General features: G+C 39.5%; 1 protein-coding gene across 5 annotated transcripts in view; it reads right to left on the bottom strand.

The window, feature by feature from the left end:
• Positions 1-16,954, bottom strand: part of LOC106611507 (protein diaphanous homolog 2) — a 687,763-nt gene that overhangs the window by 240,755 nt on the left and 430,054 nt on the right. For all 5 annotated transcript variants that reach the window (XM_014211777.2, XM_014211776.2, XM_014211774.2 and 2 more), the window contains one exon: positions 1,517-1,646. In XM_014211777.2, coding sequence (XP_014067252.1) covers positions 1,517-1,646 — 130 coding nt within the window. The remainder of the gene's footprint in view (positions 1-1,516; positions 1,647-16,954) is intronic.

Here is a 16,954-nt window from a genome sequence, read left to right as displayed (position 1 = left end):
TCCCCGAGCTGACAAGGTAAAAATCTGTCGTTCTGCCCCTGAACAAGGCAGTTAACCCACTGTTCCTAGGCTGTCATTGAAAATAAGAATGTATTCTTCACTGACTTGCCTAGTTAAATAAAGGTAAAATAAATAAAAAATACATGTCAGGTAAACAACATTATTCAAATGTGTGAACAACGTAGCATGTTTACTCTCGAGGTAATTACGCCACTTGAGCTGTAAAGACGCCACTTCCACACCACAAATGGCAGCCATGTTCTCTTATTCTCAAAGTCAACCCACAATGGCAGATAAAGGCAATAATGTGTAGTTAAAGCCACTCGTTCTGTCCTGTCACCACGCTACGCCTCCCATCCGGCGTGTTAACCTTTCTTGGTCATCTCAAAATGTAGTCCATTGTGCTCCATTAAAGTCCTCCCATCCACCACTGAAACTGCTGCCAGATATCATCCATATTGAATCTGCAGGGGTGCTCTTACTGAGCGGAAGAATATTCCAGATTTATACATAACACAAGGATTAAGAGCGGCTCTCTGGCCATTAGGAATTCTTATTCCATCTGATCCAACAGGCCTAATTAAAGTATCTTAACCTTGTTGGGCCTAATCTCTCGGGTCACTCTATAAAACATGGGCGGGTCTAAATCAAGTTGTATAATGCCTCGGAGCCTCCTGGTTTAAGCCATTGGAGAAAACCAATAAAGGATTTGTCACCCCCTTGTAAACCATGCAGTATGGGATCCGGGAGCTGCTGGTGAAGAAAAGGCAGCCACAAGGTAAATATCCCAAGGTCACGGCAATGAAACTAGCTTCCAAAACAAGCACTCTGAAAACAAGTCATAACTTTGTGTCATTGTGATAATGCAGAGACAAAGACAATCCCGTTGGCCATTTACAATTTGATTTAACTGGGTTTATACTGTTTAAAGAGTGAGGATACCGATGGGGGAAGAAGGTGAAGAAAATACTTTGATGAAAACACAAGGAAATAACATCATAATTGTAATCAACATCTTTCTTAATTGAAATGGAGCCAAGGAACACAGAGCTATAATATTTGGGCCTTGTTGAGGGATTTATATTGGTTACCGACAAAACACAATGCAGAGGGGTCAAAACAAGAAGATCAGGAAATGAAACATGGCAGTAAATTGGTAAAGGTGACTGCTAACACCTAGAATGATTGCAGCTGTGGAGTAAATTGCATTTTGTCTGAAATATGTTTGCTTTCCTGTGAGATGGTACAATTTCAAGAGGCATAAATTGCCGGGTGGGATATATCTTGTTTGTTGAAACTATAGCTTACTGTCTTGCCAGGTCCAATTAGAGCATTTTGCTATTGCAATATGCTAGTAGGACAACACGTATTGATTACTCTCTGACTTTGCAGTATAATGTACTGTACATCTATCTCTCACATAAGGATATAAGCTATTGTCTAAGGTTGTCTGCGTAGTATTATGGTTCAACCAGTGATGCAGTGTCCATTATTTAAAGAGGACGGACTTGCTTACCTTTGCTAGCACTCTCCACGTGTTCCAGCTCTTCAGGGAACCTCAGGATCTCCGGGTACTTCTCTTCACACTTTTCGGCCAGGAAGTGAAGCAGGGTTGTGTTTTGGTCGGATGACTTAGTGTCTCGAAGCTGAGAGAGAAGTGAAGTCATTGGTGAGTCACAGCATTAGTTGTTCTTATAATATATGCATATAGCAAAAGCTTTTATCCCAACGTGACTGACAACAGTGAGTGCATACATTGTAGTACATTTGACCTCCAACTCACGACCCTGGCGTTGCTATCGCCATGCTCTTACCAACTGAGCCACACAGGACCATAGAATGTTCTTAGAACGTTAGAGATGTAGAATCTTAATTTCAGCCAGTTTGCTACAGCAGGAAAGTAATCCTGCAGCAACAGGAAATGTGAATTATTATGTGCATTTCAGTTAATGTAAATTCTTCTAGGGGTTGATAAATCAAGTCTGACATTTCAAAGTAGAAATTACAAACTTCAGAAGCCTTTTTAAACCTCAAATACACGACAACTTGTACATGTTTTCCTTCAACAAGGTGATCAAAATAAGAACCCACATGTGTAGAAAAGGCCACGACAACAAAGCATCTGCATGAAACAACCAACATAAACATACAGAGAGTTGTCGGGGCAGGAGGGCATGTATGTATGCATGCTTTCAGCTCGCTTTATTTCAGTCTTTCAGGAACCACCTTTGGCCTACTTTGCTTTTACCATATGACAGAGGCATATAAAGAGGGCCTATATAGTACAGTTTGTTAGTGAAGGTCACATACATTTCTAGAGATAAGATGGGCTGAGAGGCATTCTGAGAACTATGCATCTGCAAGAGTGCACAAGGGCAGATATGCCAATGCATTAAGTAGACTTGAATACAAACACATATGATTAATAAACACAGTAAAACACACCATATCAAACAGCACATCTGAATAAAAAAATATGAAAGGTTGGAGAAAGAAATAGAATGTGCTAGACTAGATTAATACAATTGGAGAGAAAAAGGCCAGTACAGCGACTGCCAGGAGGATATTCTCCATTGTGGACAACTGCACAAGCCTTTCAGAGATTCTGCATGACCTTTCAATGATAGGTTTGTGCTGGAGAGCAGGGGCAAGACAAATCCCTTTCCTCCCCTCTTCCTCTCTTAAAACCCTGTCCAATTTAAGAGCAATTGACTCATTGATGCATTCATCCCTATATGCATTTTCTCGCTTGGTTTTATTTGTCACATAGGCTTTATTTCAGTGCCATCAATAGGTATTCACACCCCTTGAATTGTTCCACATTCTGTTGTGTTACAGCCTGCATTTTAAATGGTTTCAATTTCGATTTTGTATCACTGGCCTACTACACACAATACCCCATAATGTCAAAGTGCAATTATGTTTTAAGACATTTCTACAAATTAAGAAAAATCAATTAGTTGCAATGTCTTGAGTCAATAAGTATTCAACCCCTTTGTTATGGCAAAATATGTTCACAATACTAACCTAATTTACATAGTTAAAAGAAGGAAGCCCGTTGAGAATAAAAATACTCCAAAACATGCATCCTGTTTGCAACATAGCACTAAAGAAGAAGATGGTGTCGACGTACATGGCAACTCTGCTTCTAGCTCCTAAGCAACTTTTCAGTATTTTGTTACTTTTGGGTGTTATTTCTTACATTATCACCCTAGAACAGTTTTCTTCTTGTGTTATTACATACAGCCGGAAATATCGTGGACTTCAGGAAACAGCAGAGGGAGCACCCCCCTATCCACATCAACGGGACATTAGTGGAGAAGGTGGAAAGTTTTAAGTTCCTCGGCGTACACATCACGGACAAACTGAAATGGTCCACCCACACAGACATCGTGGTGAAGAAGGCGCAACAGCGTCCTAATATTTATATACAGTACCAGTCAAAAGTTTGGACACATCTACTTATTCAAGTGTTTTTGTTTATTTTTAACAATTTCCTACATTGTAGAATAATAGTGAACACATCAAAACTATGAAATAACACATGGAATCATGTAGTAATCAAAAAATAATCTCACACATAGCATATATTTTGATTTATTTAACACTTTTTTGGTTACTACATGATTCCATATGTGTTATTTCATAACTGTGATGTCTTCACTATTATTATATAATGTAGAAAATAATACAAATAAAGAAAACCCCTGGAATGAGTAGGTGTGTTCAAGCCTTTAACTTAATTTCATTATTTTACTTTTAGATATGTGTTTGTATTGTTGTGAATTGTTAGATACTACTGCACTGTAGGAGCTAGGAACACGAGCATTTCGCTACACCCGCACAACCATCTGCTAAATATGTGTATGTGACCAATAAAATTGGATTTGAAAGTAATACTGCAAAGATGTGGCAAAGCAATTAACTTTTTTTTCATGAATACAAAGTGTTATGTTTGTGGAAAATCCAATGCAACACATTACTGAGTACCACTCTCCATATTTTCAAGCATAGTGGTGGCTGCATCATGTATACTTGTAATATTTAGGGACTGGGAAGTTTTTCAGGATAAAAATGAAATGGAATAGAACAAAGGACAACCTAGAGGAAAACCTAGTTCAGTCTGCTTTCCACCAGACAAAGGACAATAACCTAAAACACAAGACCAAATCTACTCTGGAGTTGCTTACCAAGAAGACAGTGAATATTCCGGAGTGGCAGAGTTACAGCTTTGACTAAAATCTGCTTGAACATCTATGGCAAGACTGAAAAATGGTTGTCTAGCAATGTTCAACAACCAATTTGACAGACATTAAATAATTTAAAAAATGATTTGCAAATGTTGTACAATCAAGGCAGGCAAATCTCTTAGGAAGACTCACAGCTGTAATTGCTGCCAGAGGTGATTTGAAAATTTATTGACTCAGGGGTGTGAATACTTAAGTAAATTATATATTTTTGTATGTCATTTTCAATACATTTGCAAAAATGTCTAAAAACATGTTTTCACTTTGACATTATATTATGTGTATATGGGAGAGAAAAAAAATATGATTTAATACATTTTTTATTCAGGCTGTAACACAACAAAATGTGGAATAAGTCAAGGGGTATTAATACTTTCTGAAGTGTGGGTCGGCACTTCAAAATAAAGAATGTCACTCATGACAGGCTAGGTCAGACGCACTGCGCTGCTGTTAACATAGAATTCAGTTCCTTTGGCCATTCACAAATATAATGGTAGAGAAATTGGTGAAAAAAGCTATTACTATGTAACTACCTACAAACACAGTGTTGGTTCTACAGTTATTTTTGTGTAGTTACATTAGGGTAACAAAAGTACATTGTTTAAGGTAAATTACTTATGGTTTGTAAAGTGTTACCGAATCTTACAACTACTGGATCATACCACAGTATTTACCCATGAATATACTATAATGTATGTGTATTGTAAATATAAATATTTCAGCAGGACTGGGGAGGAGGGGTTGGGGAGTTACCCATTGAGCAAGATCTGTCAGGCTGCATCTGAGCAGCATTGAATCATACATCCACATATCAGTGCAGCACTGCAAGGTGTGTGTTTTAACAACCCCGAAAACTTTAAAAAAAAATTCTGCTGGAAAACAGGTTATATATTTTACCCTTTTTACTTATTTACTTAAGGTAATTCAAAGGCAAGTCTTACTTTAATTACAGCTGTTCATTACATTGAACCCATATGTCAACCACTCCTAAAAATACATAGTTGCTCCACAACGTTTCCCAGCACGAAGGTGTCAAAAATGCAAAAAGTGCAATCGTAGATAACCCTTTCACGAATCTCGGGCACAAAACTTTGAAAATTAATTGAAAATAGATCATGTTGTGGTATAGCACAACAGGAAACATCTATTCAGCTCTAAATGTGTAACACCCCAGAGGTAGTCGAGCAGACTGCATAACTCCCTAACTCCTTTTTTCCCCGCATCCCTCCCTCCCTCATGGAGATAGGAGGGAGAAAGTAGGGTCTGGAGGGCTGCTTTAGGTAGGGCACCGGGGCTGGCTTACCCCCCTCGCCCTCGACGGCTCAAACAGATCGTTTTCTGTCAAGACTTGACTTCAGGATCGCTGGTTTGAGGGGGGAGAAGAGAGAGGGATATATCCTTTTTTTTAAACATAATATAAAAAAAAGATGGTTTCCATATCCCCAAGGTCAGCTCAGAAAGGTACAGCACATTCAAACCACCAGTGCAGCGGCAACTGCAGCAGCTGTGATACAGTATTAACCTTCTTACGAAGAGCCATATCAAACTCTCAAGATTCTGGCAGACCTCCCTGGGAACAAATGTTTTATGATTGAGATTGTATTGCTACAAAAGGGTTACATTATATTGATGTGTGGGGTAGCCAGTGGATGACTAAGACAACAGGAAACCATGTGATCATATGAGAGAGTAAATCCATTCCCATTCCAATTTATGTTTTCTCTTCTGCGTTGTCTTAAAAGTATCAAGTTTTGGAAATTTGAGTCAGAAAAGGATGTTCATATGGTAGGGAAGATATACAAAACCTTGCAGAGAGCATATCCAACTGACAATCTCTTAGAAAACAAAATAAACAATAGGAATACAAATTTAAAAAGAAGTGATGTTGGCACAAGATGGAGGGAAAGTTGGAGCATACAGTTGAAGTCGTAAGTTTACATACACCTAAGCCAAATACGTTTAAACTCAGTTTTTCACAATTCCTGACATTTCATCCAAGTAAAAATTCCCTGTCTTAGGTCAGTTAGGATCACACTTTATTTTAAGAATGTGAAATGTCAGAATAATAGTAGAGAAAATGATTTATTTCAGCTTTTATTTCTTTCATCACATTTCCAGTGGGTCAGAAGTTTAAATACACTCAATTAGTATTTGGTAGTTTGTACAGATGAAGGTGGTATTCAGGCATTTGGAAATTGCTCCCAAGGATGAACCAGACTTGTGGAGGTCTACAATTGTTTTTCTGAGGTCTTGGCTGATTTCCTTTGACTTTCCCATGATGTCAAGCAAAGATGCACTTTGTTTGAAGGTAGGCCTTGAAATACATCCACAGGTACACCCAATTGACTCAAATTATGTCAATTAGCCTATCAGAAGCTTCTAAAACCATGACATCATTTTTGGAAATGTTCCAAGCTTTTTAAAGGCACAGTCAACTTAGTGTATGTAAACTTCTGACCCACTGGAATTGTGATACAGTGAATTATAAGTGAAATAATATGTCTGTAAACAATTTTTGGAAAAATTACTTGTGTCATGCACAAAGTAGATGTCCTAACCGACTTGCCAAAACTATAGTTTGTGAACAAGAAATGTGTGGAGTGGTTGAAAAACGAGTTTTAATGACTCCAACCTAAGTGTATGGAAACTTCCGACTTCAACTGTATACTGTTCTATCCTACATAATCTACAGATATACTAAATAGTATGTCCACATACTGTCCATAATCTCTATACATCCCATCACATCTATATACAGTATCAGTCAATAGTTGACACACCTACTCATTCAAGGGATTTTCTTTGATTTTACAATTTTCTTCATTGTAGAATAATAGGGAAGACATCAAAACTATGAAACATTTATTTTAGATTTTATATTCTTCAAAGTAGCCACCCTTTGCCTTGATGACAGCACTTTAGTTGTTTTTTTTTACGTTGAAGGACAGGTTATTTTCCTGGCACCACTCCACCAAGGCCCTCACCTCCTCCCTGTAGGCTGTCTCATCATTGTTGTGTCGTCTGCAAACTTGATGATTCAGTTGGATGTGTGCATGGCCATGCAGTCATGGGTGAACAGGGAGTACAGGAGGAGGCTGAGCAAGCACCCATTTGGGGGCCCCTGTGTTGAGGATCAGTGTAGTGGAGGTGTTGTTTCCTACCTTCACCAACTGGGGGTGGCCCTTCAGGAAGTCCAGGATGCAGTTGCACAGGGTGGGGTTCAGACCCAGGGTCCTGAGCTTAACGATGAGCTTGGAGGGTACTATGTTGTTGAAGGCTGAGCTATAGTCAATGAACATCATTCTAACAAAGGTATTCCTCTTGTCCAGATGGGATAGGGCAGTGTGCAGTGCGATGGCAATTGCATCGTCTGTGGATCTATTGGACGGTATACAAATTGAAGTGGGTCTAGGGTGTCAGGTAAGGTGGAGGTGATATTATCCTACACTAGCCTCTCAAAGCACTTCATGAAGATAGAAGTAAGTGCTACGGGGCAATAGTCATTTAGTTCAGTTACCATTGATTTCTTGGGTACTGGAACAATGGTGGACAGCAGACTGGGATAGGGAGAGATTGAATATGTCCATAAACACTCCAGCCAGCTGGTCACAGAAGATGTCTGTGTCAGCAACGTGGCTGGTTTTCCCTTTGTAGTCTGTGATTGTCTGTAGACCCTGCTACATATATCTCGTGTCTGAGCCGTTGAATTCTGACTCCATTTTGTCTCTGCACTGACATTTTGCCTGTTTGATTCCCTTATGGGGGGCATACCTGCACATTTTGTATTCCACCATATTCCCAGTCACCTTGCCGTGGTTAAAAGTGGTGGTTCACACTTTCAGTTTTGCACGAATGGTACCATCTCTTTCCACAGTTTTTGGTTTGGGTAGGTTTTTATAGTCACAGTGGGAACAACATCCCCTATACACTTCCGGATGAACTCAGTCACCATATCAGTTTATACATCAATGTTATTCTTAGAGGCAACCCGGAAGATATCCCAGTCTGTATGGATGGGGACAATATATCTGGAGAGAGCCATGATTCTGTGAAAAAGAGTGTGTTACAGTCCCTGATGTCTGTATGGAAGGAGATCCTCGCCCTGAGCTTGTCTACTTTATTGTCCAGGGGCGGATGGTGTGCACTCCACCTGAGTCAGACTAGAAGTCCACTCCGAATACATTTTTTTCCGCCGGCAGCGTCTTGGAGCAGCCTCTGAGATAAGTTAAATTGCCCTGGGGGGTACGAACAAAGAATTCAATTCAGGAAAGTCGTCAGAATTTCTGGTCAGAATGCTGGTGAGTTACTGCCACTGTGATATCCAAAAGTTATTTCTGGCTATATGTAATAACACAAAAAAATCATTCTAGGCTAATAATGTAAGAAAAAAATGAATAAAAAAAAATATATATTAAAAAAAAACATCAGTCTTAATGTCAACAGTGAAGAGGCGATTCCAGGATGCTGGCATTCTAGAAAGACTTCCTCTATCCAGTGTCTGTGTTATTTTGCCCATCTTAATCTTTTCTTATTATTGGCCAGTCTGAGATATGGCTTTTTCTTTGCAACTCTGCCAGAAGGCAAGCATCCCGGAGTCGCCTCTTCACTGTTGACGTTGAGACTGGTGTTTTGTGGGTACTATGTAATGAAGCTGCCAGTTGAGGACTTGTGAGGTGTATTTTTCTCAAACAAGACACTCTAATGTACTTGTCCTCTTGCTCAGTTGTGCACCGGGGCCTCCCACTCCTCTTTCTATTCTGGTTAGAGCCAGTTTGTGCTGTTCTGTGAAGGGAGTAGTACACAGCGTTGTACGAGATCTTCAGTTTCTTGGCAATTTCTCACATGGAATAGCCTTCATTTCTCAGAACAAGAATAGACTGACGAATTTCAGAAGAAAGGTTTTTGTTTCTGGCCATTTTGAGCCTGTAATCGAACCCAAAAATGTTGATGCTCCAGATACTCAACTAGTCTAAAGAAGGCCAGTTTTATAGTTTTCAGCTCATTTCACATAATTGCAAAAGGGTTTTCTAATGATCAATTAGCTTTTTAAAATGATAAACTTGGATTAGCTAACACAACGCGCCATTGGAACACAGGAGTGATGGTTGCTGATAATGGGCCTCTGTACGCCTATGCAGATATTCCATAAAAAAATCTGCCGTTTCCAGCTACAATAGTCATTTACAACATTAACAATGTCTACACTGTATTTCTGATAAATTTGCTGTCATTTTAATGGATTTTTTGTTGTTGTTGCTATTCTTTCAAATACAATAACAAAAAAAAAAACATTTCTAAGTGACCCCAAACTTTTGAACAGTAGTGTGTATATATATATATATATATATATATATATATATATATATATATATATATATATATATATATACTGCAAAGTTGCTTAGGAGCTAGAAACAGAGCTGCAATGTCTATCGGCACCGTTTTATATGCAGGGATGGGGGTGGGGGTGTGAGCATGCAGATCTGGGTAGAGGAGATGTAGTCGTTGTTTGTGTGCATATGTAAGTTGTTGTTTGTATGTGTATGTTTGTATTTGGTGTAAAAAATGTAACATTATCAATTGGACTCATCATTGACAATGTACTTTCTTGATTCACAACAAAATGGAATATGGTGCCCATTTTAGGACTAAACAGCAGCATATGTAGAATAGGGCTGTTGGAAGACCAATCAAAGTCATTGGCAACGTTCCCACCCCCTGCCACTGTCAGGGGCAAGATGGCAAAGGGAGTGTGAGCCGAGTCGATTTCACATAATACAATTGACCACGCTCCAGGACATAAACAATTACATGATTACAACAGACCAACCATGTGGTTCAGTTCGCATTCTGACGCATCGGGCCGTGATGAAAGGGCATACACACTGCCACTGATAGTCTAATGGTAATGAGTGTTAATGCAACAGGCCACTATGTTTCTGCTCCGATAGCCATAGAATCACCATCAGCACACCTCCTTTCATCACACATTGGCCTCTAATCGCTGTATAAAGCAGCACGTTAACCCCACCAGCCCCAATTTAACACTTGCTAAGAGTGCAAGATACTTATTATTCAGGCACATCCTGTTAAAGCACACTTTCACTCTTTTCTCCCTGTTAAACCATCCCTCTCTTCTCTTCAGTTCTCTCCACTTATCTTTACTTCTTTTCTCTTTGTTTTCCTCTTTTTCCAGTTTGCTTAGGTTGACAGACAGACGGTCCCCTCGTCTTGGTCCCTACTTTGTGCAGCCACAAATGTTGTCTTAGCTCTAATGATCAATAATTACTTGGAAAAATATGCACGGTAAGGGGAATCATCTATCATGGTGCTCTGCAAACAATGGCCTCATATTAATCGTTGCACATCACAGGCAGATAATTAGCTATTCAAAGTGCTCTGATCAATAAAGTATTTAGTGTGGATGAGACCTTTGTATCCTTTTGAAAGTGAAAGGAGCGTTCCGCAGAATTATAATGCAATTGTTACCCGGGAAAAATGGATTGCGGCGAAAACTCAAACTCGAAAAGCCGGGAGGGGGTGGATTGATGTAATATTTCAATAATTCCCTATATTATGGAAGGCATCAGGAACGCACCAGTACAGACATGAAAACAATGCCAACTACTTGGTGGTGGGGGAATGTAGCATTACTCGAATCCTAATGGTGTTCTCTTTATTTAAACATAATTATGTTCTGCTGCACTCCAATGGGTTGTCTCTCTCTCTCTCTCTCTCTCTCTCTCTCTCTCACACACACACACACACACACACACACACACACACACACAAAGCAACAATTCAGAAGTAAAGATAGCACACTTTAAAGGCATTCGCTATTTCCATAAAAACGTCAGGTCTGCACTGACGACCTCGGCAGGTTTAGTGCAAGCCTGTCTTCTCTGGTTTCCACAGCTATCACCACCAGAACAACTTATGGCTTTGTATCAGCTAGGTCACAGCTATCACCACCAGAACAACTTGGGGCTTTGTATCAGCTAGGTCACAGCTATCACCACCAGAACAACTTGGGGCTTTGTATCAGCTAGGTCACAGCTATCACCACCAGAACAACTTGGGGCTTTGTATCAGCTAGGTCACAGCTATCACCACCAGAACAACTTAGGGCTTTGCACCAGCTAGGTCACAGCTATCACCACCAGAACAACTTAGGGCTTTGCACCAGCTAGGTCACAGCTATCACACCCACAACAACTTGGGGGTTTGTATCGGCTAGGTCATTGAACAGCAAATAATGTCTTATACGTTTAGTAGACACATTTTCTGAAGTAAATTCAAAATACTATTTTTCCTTAAGAACCCAAACAGTACATTCTGAAAATGAAAGAGCATTGTCAGCAAACACACTTGCCAAGCCTTTAGCTTGAGTTATCATGAACACTCTAGCAGATCTATTGTCTACAGATGAATAGACAAGTCTTGACATTACTCTCAGCAAGAGATATGTAGTTTCATTCAGAATTACAAAGATTAACCCCTTTAGATAACAACATTTCATTACATTATACTGGGTTACATTATATACCGTTCATTATATAACTATGAGAAAATGTAGTGGTGGACAGAAAAGGTAAGACATACAGGTTGACTGACCTTTGTTTCCATTGCATTGGATATAGATCCTTCTGTAGATGCACGAGACAATTATATATGAAAATAACTCATCAAAAATAATGGTTATACTACAATATGTTTTAGGGATTGTCATGGTTTGTCGGTGTCTTGGGTCAGTAATTCACTGTCAAACTCAATAGAAATAATCAACATTACAGGGCTATGCAATTAGGTCCTGGAGGGCCTAAACATTTCTGCTGTTTGTTTTGGTAGTTAATTGCACTCACCTGATGTCCCAGGTCTAAATCTGTTCTTGAAAATAATGAAAACCAGAAGAGTAACTAGCCTCGAGGGACATATTTGAATAGCTTGGACAGCATATTATGTCCATCAAAACCGGCAGGTAGCCTGGCAGATATGAGCATTGGGCCAGTAACCAAAAGGTTGCTGGATCGAATCCCCGAGCTGACAAGGTAAAAAAAAAAAAATTGTTCTACCCCTGAGCAAGGCGGTTAACCCACTGTTCCCCGACCCTCGATGACATGGATGTCGATTAAGGCAGAAGACACATTTCAGTTGAATGCATTCAGTTGTACAACTGACTAGGTATCCCCCTTTCCCCTTATACCCTATATTGTAGCTGTCATCTCAACACACCCACAAACACTGTTTATAGAGGCCTTGCTGTTGCGTATTGCTGCGTATGTATCCCCTACATAATTACAACATATTTCAATGGCAGTTATTATGGCCTGCCTGACTCTCTGGGTTGCTAATGACAATGGGGCTAGTGGTCATAGAAGTGAATGTGAAATGAGCAAGGGAAGGAGAAAAAAAAAAGTGTTGAGCTGGTGGTAATTTCACATCTTATAGGCTAATTCTACATGGATGTAGGTAATACTCCTGATACATTAGTGAAAATCTGTACTTCTACCTATTTCTGTCTCTGGAATGACTGCCACCCCAACTCGATTCTGATTCTCCTCTGGCTTATCCACAGTTGTCCCTCACACAAACAAGATGCCCTGGGTTGGCACAGTGAGTGGTAATTGGCTAAGCAGATGCCTATTGCCCAATGATAAATCATGCGGTCATATTACTGTACCAGAATAGAGCCTGGGCACACAGTGGTTTGTGAGAATGACATGCCGTACACACACACACTGGATCATGTTAAAGGAGCAGCATATAGTCCTATATTGAGACACAGCTGTGTATAAAATGTAGCAAAAACCTGAGATCCCCTGCTAAACCGTGGATGCACCAGTCTTTAGAAAATAAAAGAAAGGAGTATGCTGGCAATGTCTCATGTACAAGAAGTCTGGAAAGAAACACTGTGCCAGCCAAGTGTGTGTGTGTGTGTGTGCGCCAACGTCTCCACTTCAGTGCATAAGAAACTCCAACTCCACGCCATGCTACTGGAACTGCATGCTGGGAGAGCTAATTAGCGCAATCCACCGACAATATCCTCACCATACCGACGCTGCAGCCATGCCAACATAACACACACACACACACTCTCACATGTGAGCACAAACACTGACACAAACACTCGCACAAACCCACACAAGCATATTCAAACAATTATACACACGCACACACATGTGCACACAAATGTGAGCACAAACATTCAGATGTACACACACAGCAATCACACACACACGGACAAAACCCTTTTTCATTTGATGAGGATCAATCATCTGCTCACATAGATATGATAATCACACTTTAATGTCATGCATTTCACATTTGAATTGGTTTATTGTTATACCCCAAACTGTCATTACCGCATGCAAGCGCACATCTGTGCTCTTCTCATCTGCTACCTCAGATCAGCAGTATGCGGTGAAAAAATACAACTTACTTAACTAGGAACCAGAGAGTAGTACATTTCCTAGAAAATGTTCAAGGTCTGGGCCCAGTGAATTATACAATCTAACAGCACTCTACATAATCAAACATCTGCCTCAACAAATAATACAGTGAATTCACACATATATTGGTTACTGTTGATAGATACGTATGGTTATGCATCTGCTTGTGATTTACTGAAATAACAATGACAGTGCAAGTACAAACTAAAGCACAAACTAGTACCCAAACTGTACTATGCTGGCTCAGATATTTTTTCATATTGTTCTTTCCAGCAACTATGGTAAGTAGGCTAGCCCTGTACAGCTTAGTTTTGCTCAGTAGTGTGAAAAGGGCACAATAATCAACAACTTCTCAGACAGCTAGCAGATTCCAGCTACCATCACATTGCTGTATTGTGAATATCTGCCATCTTGTTGATTTTTCAAAATCTGAGATTAGATGGTTTAATAGTCACATGTACAGGGTTGCAGATGTAATTATAGGGTACAGTGACATTCTTGAGATCTGAGCTCCAACAATGTAGGACAAAGTGAAAAAAAAGAGATAATAATAGAAATTGAAATAATAATAATATATACATATGTGACCCAATTCAGGAAACTAGGCATATGTCACAAGTCACAACTTCACAGGAGACCCATTTGAACGTAATTTCTTTTTTTTTTCATCAAAATACGTTTTTTGGCAGAAATTCCTTCTCGAACATGTGAACTTTCATGAGCCTTAATAACCAACTTTTATACCATCTATAAATACAAATAAAGTTGTTAAATTATGAGCCTAGTTGGTTTAGCCAAAGCAAAAGCCAGGAACCTTCCCGCTAACCATGATTGGCTGAGATAAAGAGTGGGCTGGACATGCCAAGAGATGAGTTTCAGATTGATATTGCGGTGACGCATCTTGTGTCTATAAAATGAGCTGCTCATTATGCATAGATAATACTTTCTACTGCAGTTTTTTGGAAAGATATAATGTTAGCTATGGAGAACTGCAAATATGTTGCTACTGCTCTCAATAACATTGCTGCCCTTAAAATGAATCAGACGATGAGGAAATCCCTGATTTAGGTAAAAACATTTTAATTGAAGAAGACATTGTAGATTAATTTACGTGTATGAACTGTGTGTGTAATGTTAGTGATATTTACCCAAAATGTCATTTTGCATTGCTAGTTATAGCCTAACGTTAGCTAGCTAACTAGCCAACATTGAACCTATTTGGTTAACTTTAGCTAGCTATGACAATCGGTTTGTATTGCTAGTTAAAGCTTGCTGTTAGCTAGCCAGCTGAAGTTTGATGGCTGGCTTGCTAGCTAGCATTGACTTTATTTGGTTAACTTTAGATAGCTATGGCAATCAGTTTGTATTGCTAGTAACTTTACTTTATGGATTGGGATTTTTATAAATTTTTTAGCTAGCTAGCTAATGTTAACATTACTATACATGTCTAAACAAAATACCCCAAGTTAAAGCTTGCTGTTAGCTAGCTAACATTAGCTGAGGTTAGATGGCTGTCTTGCTAGCTAACATTAATTTATGTGTATGAAGTGTGTGTGTTAGCTAGCTAACTAGCTAACATTGAACCTATTTGGTTAACTTTAGCTAGCTATGACAATCAGTTTGTGTTGCTAGTTAAAGCTTGCTGTTAGCTAGCCAGCTGACGATAGATGGCTGGCTAGCTAGCTAACATTACATGTATGAACTGTGTGTAGTGATATTATCTCAGAATGCCATTTTGCATCTATTGTAGAATAATGCAAAAATATTTGTATCTGGAATTTGTCTTTCAGCATCAGTAGAACACGCCTGACTCTCCTCCACCAGTCATACAAGGAGAATGGTCTAATGCCTCCCATCAAAAAAGAGCTGGTCCAAGCAAGCACGGGTCACACCTGAAGTATGAGGACTTGCAGCGAGTGGTGAACTTCATCAACAACTATGTAGAGGTTAATGCAATAGTATTACCAGGACACAAACACTTTGGTGGAAAGCTGCTGCCATCCCATATGACAAAAGCAGCAGTGTGGCGTCTCTACAAGGAATCGATGACAACACTTGGTATGCAAAGCATAAACACATTTTGATTATTTAATTGACCTCCCACATGATTGACACTACTTTTATTGATCTCACATCAAACAGATGGTTGGACTGGAAGTTGTTATGGTGGTGGTGGCTGGCAACAACACCTGACTCTGTACTTCAGGCCGCTGCCACATATTAAGCAGTACCATCACTTCAGGTGAATATCATTTTCATTGCATTGTATGAGGTTATTCTTCTAATCTAAACTTGGGAGGTGAATTGATGTTGTGCAAGGTTGTAATGTCTTATTTTTTATTTTATTTCCTGTTTTACAGCTTCAATGCTCTGTAGCCTGGTGTTGCTGTCGCCAAGGAGCGTTCGGACTCAGTCGGGACCAGGTTTCAGCCGCTTCGCAACGCTGACATCCTTCCTCCCATAGATGGTCTGCCTGTACAAGCACCACCTGGACTGAACACAGCTTGACAAACATATCTTTTTGAGAAGATCAGGGAGTTTTGTGATGAAGAGGCAATGACCATCACATGCCCTGAACCAAAGTCAAGGGCAGGACAGAAACAAGCTCTCCGAATATAGATTCCCTTGTTCATGTGTGGTTTGGACGGACCAGTCATCAGCACTATCTGCAGTGCCTCTATTAAAATGACTCTCTCCTAACACACATACATTGCTGCAACTATTTTTTTTTAATCCTGCTGCTCAGCCACTTTACCCCTGATTGTATGCATATAACTACCCCGTCTATCACTGTTGTTATAGATATTGTTTGAGTATTATTTCATTTATATTGACACTATATATTTCTGATATTGCTACTATGCAAGTAACCATTTGGCTGTACCATTTACACTTTAAGAAGAGACCCATCCACTTAGCAATACTTAGCAAAATATTGATATATAAAATGAAAATTGATGTGTGGTCGTAACATGATTTTGTGACATACCACAACAATATCATGTGACCGTATCAAGTGTCCACCACATACAATTGAAGTCAGATGTTTACATACACTTAGGTTGGAGTCATTAAAACTTGTTTTTCATCCACTCCACACATTTCTTGTTAACAAACTATAGTTTTGGCAAGTTGGTTAGGACATTTACTTTGTGCATGACAAGTATTTTTTCTAAGAATTGTTTACAGCTAAAAGCAAATCATGTCTACTCAGTAGCCAGTGACAAAAGCATTTCCAACCCAGTATTACAAATGATT

Source organism: Salmo salar, chromosome ssa09 (assembly GCF_905237065.1).
Source record: "Salmo salar chromosome ssa09, Ssal_v3.1, whole genome shotgun sequence".
In the NCBI taxonomy this organism is placed as follows: Eukaryota; Metazoa; Chordata; class Actinopteri; order Salmoniformes; family Salmonidae; genus Salmo; species Salmo salar.
This window is presented reverse-complemented; position numbering and strand designations above follow the sequence as displayed.